This window comes from Lithobates pipiens, unplaced genomic scaffold, assembly GCF_037356315.1.
Source record: "Lithobates pipiens isolate NorthernLeopardFrog02 unplaced genomic scaffold, aLitPip1_a1.2 Scaffold_3, whole genome shotgun sequence".
NCBI lineage: Eukaryota > Metazoa > Chordata > Amphibia > Anura > Ranidae > Lithobates > Lithobates pipiens.
The window spans coordinates 235,000,215-235,018,655 of NW_027507790.1; the positions used below are offsets into that span (position 1 = coordinate 235,000,215).

Consider the following 18,441-nt stretch of genomic DNA (forward strand, 5'->3'; position numbering starts at 1 on the left):
GCACTCAGTTTGTGTGCCTCTTTCAAAATGTTTCGCACCTGTACTGCTACTGACCTCTCTAAACTGAAAGTCATTTTTTAGAACATCTTTAGAAGTGGTGGGAACGTCCAAACTTGTATGTGTTGTCAAATATAGGACAAAGTTGAACAAGTACAATAACTCTGGCAAGTGTCCAAGATAATTGTAATTTTTGGTAAATGGGTTTTAAAAACAGCCAAAGCGTTTCAGGGGCAACTTCACGTCACCTTCATCAGAGCTCAACACAGGAATAAATCTTGAATAGATTTAGAGAAAACGGGGACCTTGCAGATCTATATTAGAGCCGGTACTAAACTCTACTGCTGATCAGCAACTGTTACATTGTTACTTTATAAGGAGTGTATTCGAATATGGGTCTGTGAGGTCAGTTTCCTCCATCCAAGGTTCATCCCGCCTTGACCCCTGATGAAAGGGGAGTGGTGTTTTCTCTGAAATGCGTTGGTTGTTTTTATAACCTGTTTACCAACGTGTTGCAAATGTATGGTAAAGGTGAACTCTGATGGGGGACTCTGATGGAGACCCATGTTTTAAGGGGAGCTTATGATGGGAACTCATGTAAAAGGGAGGACTTTGATGGGGACCCTGAAGTAAGGGGAGATTATGATTGGGACTCATGTAAAGGGAGAGAGACGTGCAGACTGTATTTATTTTTAACCTTTTATTGATGGCTCAGGTTTATTTGGAATTTCTTTACATTGTTTTGTTCTGTCTCTGTGGTTCTGAATCCTGTTATGTTCATCATAATAAACCATATTCTTTTATTTCAACTTGATTTCTTTTATAAAACATTTTTTTTTTTTCCAGTCCACAACTGTTTTGAAAAATATATGGTGTGCCGCCTATACTGAAGTTTGGTGATCCCTGTGCTAGATGATATATCCCTCTTTCTTTTCTCAAGAAGTTGGGCGGTATCCCCTGCTTTACCCCCCTTGGAGTCAGTTGGGGTTTCCGTCCATTTGTTCTTAGCTTTTCAAATTGCAGTTCTTCATCGTATAAAATAAAATCTAAAATAAAATATATTAAATTAAAATAAATTGAGATCCAACCAGGAGCGTCAGATCCCCTCACATTGACTATTACAGACTTGGAAGCAAAGTGCAGGGCGTGCAGTAGAGTTTACACAAGAGGTTAAAATGTTAAGCCTTGTACACACGATCAGATTTTCAGACCGCTTTTTTGTTGTATGCTAGTCTCATGTCGAAAGTGAAGAGGTTAGTCACCATACGAAAATTCTCGTATGACAGAATTCAACTTTAGAAGTGACGTAATGTGTTGAATAGTTTTTGTATGTATTCTTTTGTTTCTGAGCATGCCAAGTCTTGCTCTTACGATTATTTTCGGATGAAAACCGTACCAATTAAACAAAAATCGGACGTTGCGTTCACATTTTATACACATAAACATTTTATAGTGTGCACATCCAGCTTTTGTCATACCAAAAATCGAAATCGGCTGTCGAAAGCACCGTACTAACAATGTGAAAATCGTCAGATTGTTCGGATGAAATTTTACTTCTGATTTTCAAATCGTGTGTATGGGCCTTTAGGGAGCCCATAGAAATTAGATGAGTCTCCCCATCTGGCTGTATTCAACCCTTTTCCTCCAAGACCATTTGGTCAGTAACAGACACCGTCAGCTAAGGCTTGTTAGGTGAAAAGGTAATTGCACAATTTAAGACCTGTTTAATCAAAGACATTTGTGTGTCTCCTGGCCTCCGTAGGCTTAGTACAACAATTTTTAACCGTACAAATAAATGGCCACTGCCCCCACCTATTACTGACCTTTGCAGCAAGGGCAACATATGTCAAACAAAACCCAAGAAAATTCCCAGCTCAACTTACCGACCTGCCTGCAACCAACCAGTTGTTCAAAATTTTTTACTTGGTTACTTGGCTAAAGCTTGTCTATGGCCAAGGTTTAGGTGTTGTAATTCTTGAGCAACTACCAAGAGATGTTTGCTTAAGGTGGACTAACCCTTTAAAAAATCTTGCTTATGTTTTAAAATGACGTGACCTGATTTGTGTTTTTATTGTTTTGCAGGCAAATTGATGCTGAGGATGATGTAATGTTCTAATTTGGAAACTGATTTTGGGACCTTGTGACACAACGAAACTTGGAATTACTCACCGCCACTTCCTCCTTCAACCCAGATTGCTGCTCTGCACTTACTGCATTGTTGATGGTTTGGTCCACTATTATCAAGTGTCAAGATGTGACTTCATCTATGGCTTAATCTAGATGTCGCCTTTTATGATGGATGTTGCTATCATTTACTTTTACTGAAGGAGAGCGAGCCATTGCCAATGTATAGCGAATATTTCACATGATGGTATTGCTTTTGGCATTTCAGAATGCCCATCACTCAGGAGAATGCTGTGCTTCACCTGTCTCTTCTACGCCAATGGCTTCAGGACAACCCACGGGTGGACACCGGCACACCCGACGCGGCCTTGTATCTATCTGCTATTCAGAAACTCAAGGAGTACATCCAGCTAAATTTCTCTTTGGAAGAAATGGAACCAAGCTGCCACCAGGTTGTCCTAGACATGGAAATCTGCACAGTGTACCTCACCAGGGATGGAGACGATGACCTGATTCTCGGTCTAAATTTTGGAAATATTCCCATTTTTGGGCATTGTGGTGAAAAACGCCGCGGGGGTAAAAAGAGGAAGGTACAAAATGGGCCTGTGCTTGATGTTGGATGTATATGGATAACAGATTTGAAGAAGCAGAGTCCAGCTGCTAAGTCTGGCAAGATAAAACTGCGAGATGAGGTCCTGTCAATGAATGGACAACTGATGGTTGGTGTAGATGTTTCTGGTGCCAGGTAAAGCTTTTCCATTGGATATGCTTAAAACTCTGTCTGAATTATTGATTGGGGGTGGTTTTATAAATCTCATGCCTACCACACCACTGAGCCCTAAAGTAGTCTTTCTTTATGGCTTGGCTTTGATTGTTTCTTGTGTTTTATTTGCTTCAAAATATAGACTGACACATTTTGCAAAATTATGGATTAGTAAAGACCGTTTGAAAAGTGCTTGTTTAGCCCTTTATGGCCCAATTGTCACAACCAATGCTTAAATTTGTTGCATTGCTTGCAAAGATTTGGAGCCTCAAAACTGACCACAAGCTTGGCCACATCCCACTTAATTTTTGATAATGATATATATATATATATATATATATATATATATATATATATATATATATATATATAATGATATATATTTGAGAATCCTTAAAGAGTAACGCCACTTTGGTTGAGAGAGAGAGAGAGAAAAAAAAATCATTCCCCTCTGAGTGATCTATGTACATTGCAAGTGTTTTAACAAACTTTGTTACAGATTCCTACCTTTTTTTTTTTTTTTCCAGAAGAAAAAGCTGTTTCACTTTGCATATGAACAGACAATCTGTATGGGAGTTGGTTTTTTCATTCTTAATCAGCTGCTGCACCTGCAGAGTTCTAATAATGAAAACGGCATGGCCGGCATCCCTTTTTAAATATGATTTCTCTTTTGAGAGTATCTCACCAAAAATGTAATATTTGTTGCAGGGTATGCTCACAATATGACTTGAATCTTAGTGCAGAATTCTGGGAAAATAAGTAAGCCAATCACACAAACAATGTGTACACCTCCCAGGTAGCCTTATTGCGTTTTACAGAAAATGTCAGCACTGCAGATTGCAAAGGTGATTTTTGATAACATCCAGTTACAATATGACTTGTGTTGCAATTGTGCATAGTAAATATAGACCGTATCTCACAAAAGTGAGTACGCCCCTCACATTTTTGTAAATATTTGATTATATCTTTTCATGTGACAACACTGAAGAAATGACACTTTGCTACGATGTAAAGTAGTGAGCGTACAGCTTGTATAACAGTGTACATTTGCTGTCCCCTCAAAATAACTCAACACACAGCCATTAATGTCTAAACCGCTGGCATCAAAAGTGAGTACACCCCTAAGAGAGTCAAGTGTCATTTCTTCAATGTTGTCACATGAAGATATAATAAAATATTTACAAAAATGTAAGGGGTGCACTCACTTTGTGAGAAACTGTGTATGTGTGTGTATTATATAGAATATATAATATTCTAATATTTTATTTTTTTCCCCCATGAATGTAGCGCTACTCTTTAACGTGGACCCCCTTTACCAGGACCCTGCATTCACTATATCTGGTCTCCCACAGTATACAGAATAGTATACAGGATATGAAAATGCAATTATTTTAGTAAATATAAACTACTAAGTTTACATGACTGCCCTATGAGTTTTCTTACTGCCCTATGAGACTACAGGACCCCCGACCCTCTGTCTGGGCAGTGCTGATTGGCCCTGTGCTGATCACATGTACTCTCCCAAGGAAAAAAAAATAACTCTTTAGCAATACACCTCAAACTGAGCATGTGCAGCATGACTCCATAGGCTCTGTGTTATCAGGAAATTATCAGGGCACAGTGGAAGAAGGGGTGGATCAGAGAAGACAGGATCAAACAGCATTTTTACACAATGCAGAGGCTTAACTCCTTAGGTTCCACAAGGAGTATAACTAGCATGCTTTACTGCATATACAGACTGATTTTACTGTTTGTGGGTTTAGTAACACTTGAGTGCATGGATTATGAGACCCGTACTTGATGAATGACTGGATGCTAGAAAAGTGTGTGTTGGAGATGTTACAGAAGAAGGCTGGCCTGTACCTGTAGTGATAATTATAATATTGAAGTGGGGTATGTGTTACTGCAGCACACAGATGAGTTTTAGGTTGTATGCGCCTGTGTAGGTAAACACTGATGGAGGGGGCCAGCGGTGTTTATAGGCGTACAGCCATTCACTTGTATGGAAGGCTGTTGCAGCACCAGTGGCAACCCAGGTGCGTGAAAGTGACAAACTTGATGCCAGAAGACTTTTTTTTTTTTTTTTTCCTTTTTCCCGCATGTAAATGTCAGCGTGCATGGGGCCTAAAACGAGATCTGACCTAGAATCAATACCTGCCCCAGCTTACATTGTTGCAACTTAATAAGTGAAACTTAGTGCAGCTTCATCCAAAATTGGAAGTTCCACTTTAAGAACTGCTTGTTTGAGCTGAAGTTTGACTTCAAATTGTTAGTGTATTTAAATCTGCTAGTCCATTTAATTACCCCTCCCCCCCTCCCCAGACTGACAATGCTGCTGTCCAAAGGTGCCCCCTGTGCTCCAGAGTGGAGGAACTCTAATACAAGAGGTGTGTTACCAGCGAGGTCACCAGTAGTTGCAGGGTTTTTAGGGCTCGTTCACACATGCAGTGCCCTCTGAAGAGCAATTGGATCTCATCAGAGCATTTGACAAGTGGTGAGGAAGCGTTCTGTCACCTCGTCTCCAAATGACTTAACTCTGTAAATGCTGCACTACCATGCTGCAGTTGCCAAACTGCTCCATATAATTGCATGTAAGGCCTGCTGAATACTACAGGCTCTTTAATTGTTGACGTTGCCCTGAGCAGTTTCACATCAGTGTTCAAGCAGTTTGGGGGGGGGGTGGAAAAACCATTGCTCAGCTGCCTGGTTTTACTATACCCTGGACACTTGCTTGAACAAATCTTTAAAGTAGAAGTATAGGCAAAACTTTTTTTTATTTTTTTTATTCATTATTGATAGAGCAAGTGAGCGTTTATAACCCGTCCCAGATTTTTTTTTTTGTGACGCATTGTGGAGATTTCCCTTCACTTCCTGTCCCATAGCCAAACGGGAAGTGAGAGAAAATTGCTGCGAATTGAGGGACTCTCTTGGGGACCCCCAGGTCACCAGAGCTAGTGTCCCCATTGGAAGGTTTACCCTCTATTACTTTTCTGGGGACAACTCAAAATGCGGGATTTTCTTTTACTTTCACTTTCAATGATAATGTGTGTGTATGTCTATATGTGTTGCAGTATGCAAGTGGTTTACCAGGACTATGGCTGAAGTAGATATCCGCCATAACTCTAGCACTGTGTTTCTTGTTTGTTTTTTGTTTTTTTCTGCAGACGGCTGACTTTCTCACGAACCAGGTCCGAGTGGCTCAAACCCGGCCCCCCCACTCCATCCCTCGCTGGTGTTTCTCGGGCTTACCGTTTTCGGCGGTTCACCCGAGAAATGATACAACGGTGCGGCCGGCTGTTCCCATAGGCCTGTGATGGCGAACCTTGGCACCCCAGATGTTTTGGAACTACATTTCCCATGATGCTCCGCTACACTGCAGAGTGCATGAGCATCATGGGAAATGTAGTTCCAAAACATCTGGGGTGCCAAGGTTCGCCATCACTGCCATAGGCAATCAGAGTTAAAAATTTGATCGACTCGATGGCCTTGGAGGACCGGAGCGACGCTATGACCTCAATTTTGGTCCAGGCTGGAAGAAAATAATTTATTTATTATTTTATTTTATTTGTAATTTTTTTTTTGTTTTTTAGAGCTTTTGCTTTCAAAGGTGAAGAAAAGTTCTCTTTATAAAGAGGACCTGTCATCCAGGGATGTTTGCATTACTTGTAATAGGAAAAAAGTGATTAAAAAAAAAAAGGGACTGTGTAAAAAATAAAAAGTAAAATCCATAATAACAAACATTTTCATTTTTGAAGTGCCCCGATCCCTCCATGCTCCCGCATTTGTTAGTCGCACACACATGTAAATGGTATGCCAACCACACGTGAAGTATCCATTAGAGCGAGCGCAGTATTTCTTCTAGTGCCAGACCTCTTGTGTAACTCTAAACCAGTACCGTAATCTGTAAAGGCATTTAAAACGTCACTTAGGGAGATTTTTAAGTACCATAGTTTGTCACCATTCCACAAGCGTGCATAATTTAAACACGTGACATGTTGGGTATCTATTTACTCTGTGTATTATCAGATTTCACATTTATACAAAAAATTTTGTAACTTTTTTGTGTTTTTATTTTATTTATTAAAGTGTATTTTTTCCCCAAAAAATTGCATTGGCAAAACTGCTGTGCAAATACTGTGTGACAAAAAATTACAATGACAGCCATTTTATTCCCCTGGGTCTCTGTAAAAATAAATAAAAAAATAAAAATAAAAGAAATGTATAATATTTGAGGGTTATAAGTAATTTTCTAGCAAACAATACTGATTTAAACTTGTAAACCGAAAGTGCCAGAAAAAGCCTGGTCGGCAAGTGGTTAAGGTTAAAGCAGAGCTCCACCCAAAAGTGGAACTTCTTTTCTGCTTACTCCCTTCCCCCACTGCCACATTTGACATGTACCCTTCCCCACTTCCAGGAGACAGCGCTGTCCCCCAGACAGTAGGGGTTATGTGTGACGTTATGTGTTTTTTTTTTTTTTTTTTTTTTTTTATTGAAGGGGTGCGTGGCCTGGCTTGTGATGTCACTGATCGTCTGATCGTCGACTATCGGTGACGGCCACACTAGGAAGCACAGGGAGAGGTTTGTTTACATATACCTCTCCTCGTTTTTAAGCTCTGTGACCCGATCGCGGGACACCAGCGGCGATCGGGTCCGTTGGTCCCGCGGCCACGGTCACGGAGCTCAGGACCGGGTCAGGAGCGTGGCGTCGTTGGTGCGCTCCCGACCCACGGCTGGGCACTTAAAGAGCCACGTACAGGTACGTGATTGTGCCCAGCTGTGCCATTCTGCCGACGTATATCGGCGCGAGGCGGTCCTTAAGTGGTTAAATAGATACTGTGGGTAAGAGACCTCTGTATGCTTTTAAAGCTGAACTCCAGGATGAGCAAACATTGTTTTATTACAAGAGTCGTGTGTATTCTTCTTTGAATCTTGGTGTAATTTGTGTATTTCTTCCAGATCTGCACAGTAATCCAGTGTGAGACTTTCCCTCTGTGCAGGAACTTCCTGTAATAAAGACCACTCACTGCTGCTCTCTCTCCTTGTGCAGGGTGACTGGTCTTGTCTCCGCCCCCTCTTGTAGTTTCCTGCAGTGGGTGGGTCTGATGGGGCCCCTCCCACAGCCCTGCTCTACGTACAGCACAGAGATGCTATTTTTACAAAGACTTTCAAGGGATTTTTGGTGGTTTTATATCCCTTTTTTTTTTATTTTAGTTTTATTGACTGGACTTCACTCTTTAAACTTTCAGTTCTGATTGAAATGTACTTTTTTAAATACTGGACATTCTAAAGTTGTTGTGTTTTACTGCTGGTGTTCTGGGTCTCCCCGGAATTGTGAGGACCACCCTAGCCCAGACGGGGGAACGGCTGCTCATGTACCTGCTCTCTGCTGAACACTGATCTTGTGTTGCCTTTGATTATTGGGCACTTGCCACGCAGCTCCGGTCTGGCCGGCGGCCGGTCGGCAGGGGGAGAGTGGAAACCACCGCGCTAAATGAATAATAATGTGCAGACAATAGAGGGTCTATTCCTCCACATAGCTGGGCAATAAAAAGGCCTATAATTTGCTTTCCTGGGAAATAAATGAGTTACTGGCAATTTCGGTGAACATTATGTAAAGGTCTTAAAAAAGTAATGTGTGTTCATTAAAGATAAATTGGAGCCTATATTCTGTGATTTCATATAACGTAATGTGCTCTAGATACGGGTCGCTCTGTTCTGCCATCACACATTCAGCAAAGTCAGGTCCTAATGCTAAATTCCAGGCAGATTTATATATATAAAAAAAATAATAATAATGCAGTTTATGTATTCAATAAAAAATGATGAATTGTATTTTTAAGTGCAGATTGTGTAAAAAAAATAAAAAAAAATAGGGGTCTCTAATGTATAGGGGGGCTCTGATATGATGGGGCACTATCTTGTATAGGGGTCTCTAATGTATAGGGGGCTCTGATATGATGGGGCACTCATGTATAGAGACCCCCTATACAAGATAGTGCCCTAAAAATTTCAGAGTCCCCCCCTATACATTAGAGACCCCTATACAAGATGGTGCACTATCATATCCAAGTCCCCCCTATACATGAGTGCCCCATTATATCAGTCGTCCCCCCCCCCACCCCCATACAAGTCGTGCCCTATCATATTAGAGTCCCCCTATACATTTGAAGGGACACTGATATGATTGGGGCACTATCTTCTATAGGGGGTCTCTAATTGTATAGGAGGGGCTCTGATGTATTGGGGCACTCGTGTATAGGGGGGACTCTGATATGATGGGGAACGATCTTGTATAGGTGGTCTCTAATGTATAGTGGGGGTCTTTGATATCATGGGGCACTCATGTATAGGGGGCCTCTGATGTATAGAGGGGACTCTGCTAAGAGGGGGCACTCCTGAGAACTAAAAAGAAGGCTCCCTCAAGGTGCAAAACCCTGTTAATTCTAGTTATGACACATCTATAAATATATATTTTTTAAAAACTATACGTTGAAACTGCAAAAACAACGGGAGAGGCGGGGGGGGGGGGGGGGGAAGGATTGGAGTCGGAGCTCTCGGTATCATATCATCAAAAACTCATAATAAAACCCGTTTGAGCTCAACTGACTCCAATGACATAAAAGGGACGGGGAAAAGGAAATACACAGCCCACTGTGCAAGTGCGAAAAGCCAAAAGCCTTGATGGACAAGGCTGCAGATGGACACTGATGAGGCTACATTGATGGGCATTTAAATGTTTTTAAAAGTTTTTTCCTTAAAATTCCCCCCTTAACGTGCGGTGCGTGTTATACGCAGATAAATACGTGTGTGTGTGTGTGTGTGTGTGTGTGTGTGTGTGTGTGTGTGTGTGTGTGTATATATATATATATATATATATATATATATATATACATACATACATACATACATACATACATACATACATACAGTGCCTTGCGAAAGTATTCGGCCCCCTTGAACTTTTCAACCTTTTGCCACATTTCAGGCTTCAAACATAAAGATATAACATTTTTATTTTTTGTGAAGAATCGCCAACAAGTGGGACACAATTGTGAAGTGGAACGAAATCTATTGGATAATTTAAACTTTTTTAGCAAATAAAAAACTGAAAAGTGGTGCGTGCAAAATTATTCGGCCCCTTTTACTTTCAGAGCAGCAAACTCACTCCAGAAGTTCAGCGAGGATCTCTGAATGATCCAATGTTGTCCTAAATGACTGATGGTGATAAATAGAATCCACCTGTGTGTAATCAAGTCTCTGTATAACCACTTGCCGACCGCCGCACGACGATGTACGTCGACAGAATGGCACGGGCAGGCATAAGGGCTTACATGTACGTCCTTGCCTGCCCGCCGGTCGGGGGCCCGATCGGGCCCCCGCCCGGTGCCTGCGGCGGTCGGTATTCGTTCGGGAGCGATCCCGGACAAGGGGACGGCCATTCATTCATGGCCACCCCCTCGCGATCGCTCCCGACGAATGAAAATGTCCCGTGACATCACTTCCTCTCCTGTAATGTAAACACAGGAGAGGAAGTGATGTATTCTCTCCTCCGTGTCGGTATTTTTCGTTCCGGCACAGAGGAGAGAGCATCGGTGAGTTGCACAAGCACTACACTACACAGTAGAACATGCCAGGCACACTCACACCCCCCCTTTACCCCCCGATCACCCCCCAATTACCCCTGCCCCCCCAGTCACAGTGACACCAATTGCTTTTTTTTTTTTTTGCATTGGTGTCATTTGTGACTGTAATAACTGTTAGGGCAGTTAGGGTTAGCCCCCTTTAGTTCTAATGTGCCCCCCTAACCCCCCCCAATAAAGGTTTAACCCCGTGATCACCCCCCCTCGCCAGTGTCACTAAGGCTGGGTTCACATTGCAGCGGTTTATGAGAACGAATGTGATTCGCAGTGCAAATCACATCCGATCTCTGTGCGATTCGAGTTCAGCCATACAGATAGTATGGCTGAATTCGTGTCGCACCCGCCGCAAATTCGCACGGGACCCTTTTTTTGGCCCGCAGCAGAATCGGATCGCATGGGTGTTCACACCATGCGATCCGAGTTTGCAGATCGCACTGCGATATGCGAACTGATCTGGGGGTGTCATTAACATTTCACTGACACTCCCAGCAGTTCGCATAGGGCAGTGTGAACTGCCGCCGGGAGGCATGCGATGCGGGAACCCGCCGCGGATTCATGGCGTTCCCGCATCGCTCCAGTGTGAACCCAGCCTAATAAGCGATCATTTTTCTGATCGCTGTATTAGTGTCACAGGTGATGCTAGTTAGGCAGGTAGGTATTTAGGTTCGCCGCAGCTTTTTATAGCGCCAGGGACCCCCATATACTACCGCATAAAGCCCCCTGATTTCCCCCTAGTTAACCCTTTCACCAGTGATCACCATATAACTGTTACAGGTGACGCTGGTTGGTTAGTTATTTTTTTATAGTTTCAGGGCACCCGCCATTTATTACCTAATAAAGGTTTAACCCCCTGATCACCCGGCGGGTGTCATTTGTGACTGTAATAACTGTTAGGGCAGTTAGGGTTAGCCCCCTTTAGTTCTAAGGTACCCCCCTAACCCCCCCAATAAAGGTTTAACCCCGTGATCACCCCCCGTCGCCAGTGTCACTAAGGCTGGGTTCACATTGCAGCGGTTTATGAGAACGGATGTGATTCGCACCGCACTGCAGTGCAAATCACATCCGATCTCTGTGCGATTCGAGTTCAGCCATACAGATAGTATGGCTGAATTCGTGTCGCACCCGCCGCACCCGCCGCAAACTCGCACGGGACCCTTTTTTTGGTCCGCAGCAGAATCGGATTGCATGGGTGTTCACACCATGCGATCCGAGTTTGCAGATCGCACTGCGATATGCGAACTGATCTGGGGGTGTCATTAACATTTCACTGACACTCCCAGCAGTTCGCATAGGGCAGTGTGAACTGCCGCCGGGAGGCATGTGATGCGGGAACCCGCCGCGCATTCGTGGCGTTCCCACATCGCTCCAGTGTGAACCCAGCCTAATAAGCGATCGTTTTTCTGATCACTGTATTAGTGTCACAGGTGACGCTAGTTAGGCAGGTAGGTATTTAGGTTCGCCGCAGCTTTTTATAGCGCCAGGGACCCCCATATACTACCGCATAAAGCCCCCTGATTGCCCCCTAGTTAACCCTTTCACCAGTGATCACCATATAACTGTTACAGGTGACGCTAGTTGGTTAGTTATTTTTTTTATAGTTTCAGGGCACCCACCATTTATTACCTAGTCTCACTAGTGTACCCCTAAATTTAGGGGTGTCTACTTTCCAAAATGGGGTCATTTGGGGGGGGTTTGTGCCATCTTGGCATTTTATGGCCTTCAAAACTGTAACGCCCTTAGAAAGCCTGAAGGCGGTGCTTGGTTTTCGGGGCCCCGTACGCGGCTAGGCTCCCAAAAAGTCCCACATGTGTGGTATCCCCGTACTCAGGAGAAGCAGCAGAATTTATTTTGGGGTGTCATTTCACATATGCCCATGGAATGCGTGAGCAATATCTCATTTAGTGACAACTTTGTGAAAAAAAAAAAGTTTGTAATTTTCCCGCAACTTGTGGCAAAATATAAAATATTCCATGGACTCAAAATGCCTCTCAGCAAATAGCTTGGGGTGTCTACTTTCTAAAATGGGGTCATTTGTGGGGGTTTTGTGCCATCTTGGCATTTTATGGCCTTCAAAACTGTAATAGGTAGTGAGGAGTGAAGTCAAATATTTACGCCCTTAGAAAACCTGAAGGCGGTTCTTGGTTTTCGGGGCCCCGTACGTAGCTAGGCTCCCAAAAAGTCCCACATATGTGGTATCTCCGTACTCAGGAGAAGCAGCAGAATTTATTTTGGGGTGTCATTTCACATATGCCCATAGCATGTGTGAGCAATATATCATTTAGTGACAACTTTGTGTAAAAAAAAAAAAAAAAAATATTTTTTGTCATTATTCAATCGCTTGAGGCAAAAAAATAAAATATTCAATGGGCTCAACATGCCACTTATCAATTTCCTTAGGGTGTCTACTTTCCAAAATGGGGTCATTTGGGGGGGTTTTGTACTGCCCTGCCATTTTAGCACCTCAAGAAATGAGATAGGCAGTCGTAAACTAAAAGCTGCGTAAATTCCAGAAAACGTACCTTAGTTTGTAGATGTGACAACTTTTGCGCAAACCAATAAATATACAATTATTGACTTTTTTTTTACCAAAGACATGTGGCTGAATAAATTTTGGCCTAAATGTATGACTAAAATTGAGTTTATTGGATTTTTCTAATAACAAAAAGTAGAAAATATCATTTTTTTTCAAAATTTGCGGTCTTTTTACGTTTATATCGCAAAAAATAAAAATCGCAGAGGCAATCAAATACCATCAAAAGAAAGCTCTATTTGTGGGAAGAAAAGGACGCAAATTTTGTTTGGGTACAACATTGCATGACCGCGCAATTACCAGTTAAAGCAGCGCAGTGCCAAATTGTAAAAAGACCTCTGGTCATTTACCAGCAAAATGGTCCGGTCTGAAGGTGGATAAATGCACCTGCTCTGTGATAGTCTCAGGGTTCTGTTGAAAGCGCAGAAAGCATCATGAAGACCAAGGAACACACCAGGTAGGTCCGTAATACTGTTGTGGAGAAGTTTAAAGCCGGATTTGGATACAAAAAGATTTCCCAAGCTTTAAACATCCCAAGGAGCACTGTGCAAGCGATCATTTTGAAATGGAAGGAGTATCAGACCACTGCAAATCTACCAAGACCTGGCCGTCCCTCTAAACTTTCAGACAAGGAGAAGACTGATCAGAGATGCAGCCAAGAGGCCCATGATCACTCTGGATGAACTGCAAAGAACTACAGCTGAGGTGGGAGAGTCTGTCCATAGGACAACAATCAGTCGTACACTGCACAAATCTGGCCTTCATGGAAGAGTGGCAAGAAGAAAGCCATTTCTCAAAGATATCCATAAAAAGTCTCGTCTAAAGTTTGCCACAAGCCACCTGGGAGACACACCAAACATGTGGAAGAAGGTGCTCTGGTCAGATGAAACCAAAATCCAACTTTTTGCCCACAATGCAAAACGATATGTTTGGCGTAAAAGCAACACAGCTCATCACCCTCAACACACCATCCCCACTGTCAAACATGGTGGTGGCAGCATCATGGTTTGGGCCTGCTTTTCTTCAGCAGGGACAGGGAAGATGGTTAAAATTGAGGGGAAGATGGATGCAGCCAAATACAGGACCATTCTGGATGAAAATCTGTTGGAGTCTGCAAAAGACCTGAAACTGGGACGGAGATTTATCTTCCAACAAGACAATAATCCCAAACATACAGCAAAATCTACAAAGGAATGGTTCACAAATAAACGTATCCAGGTGTTAGAATGGCCAAGTCAAAGTCCAGACCTGAATCCAATCGAGAATCTGTGGAAAGAGCTGAAAACTGCTGTTCACAAACGCTCTCCATCCAACCTCACTGAGCTCGAGCTGTTTTGCAAGGAAGAATGGGCAAGAATTTCAGTCTCTCGATGTGCAAAACTGATAGAGACATACCCCAAGCGACTTGCAGCTGTAATCGCAGCAAAAGGTGGCTCTACAAAGTATTAACGCAAGGGGGCCGAATAATTTTGCACGCCCCACTTTTCATTTTTTTATTAGTTAAAAAAGTTTCAAAAATCCAATAGATTTCGTTCCACTTCACAATTGTGTCCCACTTGTTGGTGATTCTTCACAAAAAATAACAATTTGATTACAAACGTTTTTATTGGTGGTAAAAGAAACATAAGTAGATCAACAGACACAAGTACATGACAGCATCAATGGAAAGCATAATAGATATACACATCATACCAATGTTGCTGGCACAGCAGCGGACCAGGCACAACAAGGAGCTTTTTTTTTTTTTTTTTTTTTTTTTAAAAGGTGATTAAGGTATACAGCCTGGACCGTATGTACCAGAAGATGCTTATCAGGTGCAAAGATGTACATAATAGAAAGTTAGTAAAACAAGGGAAAATAAAAGAAACACAAATAGAAAGTTAACCTTGCAATAATTATTACTATTGACTTCACAGACAGATAGCTAATACTCTACAGTACTGTTTCCAAGCTGGTGCTAGTCACAGGCCCGGAACCAAGATATAGGAGAATAAGCCATCCAAAAGATAGAACTATAAGAATTCAATGGGACCGCCTGGACACCAGTGTCTCACCTACTGAGGGATATATTGGGAGGGACCCCCCGTAGGACCGGAGCACACCGGCCACTCGAACCACTTGGCAGTATGGATATGCATGGTGTCCATAATGGTGTGGTGTACCCGTTCCATTAGACGGATAGCGTCCATCCTACCAAGAACCCCCGGCCAGGAGGTGACTTGCGAGCGCCAATGTAGCGCTATCGTCCAGTGGACAGCACAGAACAATGTATTGAGCAACCTTTGGGTGGGACGGGAAACCCCTGCTATAGGAGCGAACAGCAAACAGTGTGCAGGTGACAAGTCAACCACGGATCCAACAATCGAGGACACCGTGGTGCGTACCCGATCCCAAACCCCCTGGAGCTGGGGACAGCCCCAGAAGGTATGGATCAGAGAGCCCGTTTCCGGGCATCCCCTAAAACAGTGGTCAGGAACCGTGGGGTAAAACCTGTGAATCCTATCTGGGGTGAGGTACCACCGAGTGTGAAGCTTCACAACAGTGTCCTTCACTGCCATAGATCTGGCACATTTATGCATATTCACAAGCATCACACTCCATTCCTCAGGCGAGAACTCTGTGTCCAGATCAGCTTCCCAGAGGCACATCGCCCTAGTTTTCTCTGGCATCTGAGATTCCAGAAGGTGTTTGTACACCGTAGAAATAATACCCCTGTCCCTGGAGTGACTATAGCATAAGGATTCAAATTGGGAATTAGAGATGTCGCCTAAAGAACTATAATGTGTTTGAAAAAAGTGTCTAATCTGGAGATATTTGTAAAATTCGGCTCTGGGTACCTCATGTTGTGATTGGAGTTGTGAAAAGGAGGTGAAGATCCCTCGTCTACCAGAAAGGGCCCGCAGAGTGACCAAAGACCTCTGGATCCACCATCTGAAGGCAGCAGGAGACCCAAATGCCAGGGGGAATCTCCTATCGCCCAAAAATGATGCCAAAGTAGGCCTGTTAGGTCGCAGTCGAAATTTAGTCCTATACAGTGACCAGAGGTATAAGGGGCTACTCACTATGCTATTAAGAGGGGCTAAGTCTCTGGGGCGGAGACTCTCCTGCCACAGGATTCCCGGGAGGAAATAAGGCCGCAAAGACTGAGTTTCAAATTGCAACCATGGTATACCAACCGCTGGAGCATGCCATTGAGCCGTCTGGGCCAACCTGGCCGCTAAATAATATAGCCATACATCCGGGAGTCCCAAGCCGCCCTGTAAAAAGGAACGATGTGTTGGAAGTCTCCCCAGCCTGGGCCTCTTTCCCAGCTAGAGAAAAGTGTTAATATCGCGTTGTAGAGAGGTGAGGGTTTGGCGTGACACATAAATAGGGAGAGCTCTGAAGTAATATAATAGTTTCGGCAAAATAGACATTTTAACCGCTACAACCCTCCCTATCAAGGGGATGCGAAAAGTCGACCACAAACGTAGCCACCTCCGAACCATTATAAAGGCCGGAGGATAGTTGGCGCTATAGATTTCTGGTAAGGAAGGAGCTAAATGAACCCCTAGGTATAAAATTGTGTTTTTAGAGAGAGAGAGACCAAAATATGAGCGCATATTAGAAACTTCTGCAGGGGTAAAGTTGATAGGAAGGGCAGCACACTTAGCTATATTCACCCCCAAGCCCGAAAGCTTGTGAAAGGTGCCCAAGAGCTCCAGAAGATTGGGAAGAGCTATCAAAGGATTGGGTAAAAACAAAAGGACATCGTCCGCGTAAAGGCTAAGCTTGTACTCCCCTTCCTCTTTCAAGTACCCCCCTATGTTCGGATTAGTAACAATGGCCCTAGCGAGGGGCTCCAGAGCCAAGGCAAATATTAGTGGGGATAGGGGACAGCCCTGGCGGGTGCCCCGACTTATAGGAAAAAATTCAGAGGAACTACCGGGGAGTTTGATCCTAGTATGGGGTCTATGATACAGTGCTTTAAAACCATTAATAAATTCGCCCCCAAAACCAAACCTGGCCAAAACTCGGTCTAGATAGGGCCAGAGGACACTGTCGAATGCTTTTTGGATATCCAACCCTAAAATCAAGACTTTACGGGAGAAAAGGTTTGCATCTTGAATGATATTTGTTGCCAAACGAATGTTATCAGTGATCTGCCTATTGGGGATGAAACCAGTCTGCTCCGGGCCCACAAGGGCACATACAATAGGGGCCAATCTATTTGCCAATATCTTTCCTAGGATTTTAATATCATTATTCAACACCGAGATGGGCCTAAAATTCTGGGGTAGGGAGTGGTCTTTATGGGGTTTGGGGATCAGGGTCATATTAGCATGCAACATCTCGTCAGGGAGAGCCTGTCCTTGTAGCGTCTGATTAATGAGTCTAGACAATTTAGGGGCCAGGATCTGTGAAAATTTCTTGTAATACGTGGAGGTGTAGCCATCCGGGCCGGGGGCTGTAGAGGTTTTGAGTGTCTTAATAGTGTCCAACACCTCCTGTTCGGTGCAGGGGGCATTAAGTGTGGCCCGCTGTGCATCGGAGAGGGATGGAAGGGGGAGCGAGTTCAGCCACTCATCTACATTGTCTGGCAGTGGTTGTGAGGGGGAGGATAAAAGATTTCGGTAAAAGGATGTGAAAATTTTGAGTACTTCGTTAGGGTGTGAGACCAGAGTGCCCTTGTCATTTTTCAATTTATAAACATGAGTAGGTTGTAAAGATTGGTGTAATTTACGCGAGAACATCCTGGAAGCCGTGTTACTGTGTAGCAGAAATCTAGCTTTTGACCACCGAAGTGATTTCTCGGTACGTTCCGAGAGGATAGTGTCTAGTTCGGTACGCTTTTGATTAATCAATAGAAGGACATCTGGGGAATGTGCCTGTACGTGGGACTGGTAGAGGGCTCGCAGTTCCCGTGTGAGGGCCTGAATTTTAGCATTACATTGTTTCTTCCTAGTGACTGCTATTTCAATTAAACGACCACGGAGAACCGCTTTATGAGCGGTCCAAAGAACCTGGGGTGAGATGTCCGGGGTGTCATTAATCGCGAAGTAGTCTGCTAGGTGGCTCTCAATCTGAGTATAGGTATTGGGGTCTGAGAGTAGGGAATCATTCAGTCGCCAGGAGGCAAGAGAGGGGGAGAGGCCCACGTGGGAGGTATGAAAGGCCACAATCTGATGATCAGACCATGGGCACGGGTGGATAGTCGTGTGTGAGGAATTGGCCAAAAGAACCGGGGAAGCAAAAATATAATCAAGCCTAGCGTAGCTATCATGAGGGTGAGAGTAGTGTGTATATTCTCGAACTCCAATATTAAGGGCCCTCCAGGTGTCGATAAGTTGTAAACCATCCAGTGCTTTAGAGAGAAATTTAGGGAAAACCCTAGCGCTATGCGATGT

At 43.5% G+C, this 18,441-nt stretch overlaps 1 protein-coding gene across 1 annotated transcript in view; it reads left to right on the top strand.

Annotated features, from left to right (window-relative positions):
• The window catches only part of PDZD2 (PDZ domain containing 2), a 430,456-nt gene that overhangs the window by 30,405 nt on the left and 381,610 nt on the right, over positions 1 to 18,441 (top strand). Inside the window, exon 2 of the mRNA XM_077462905.1 lies at positions 2,080 to 2,866. Coding sequence (XP_077319031.1) covers positions 2,391 to 2,866 — 476 coding nt within the window. The 5' untranslated portion in view covers positions 2,080 to 2,390. The remainder of the gene's footprint in view (positions 1 to 2,079; positions 2,867 to 18,441) is intronic.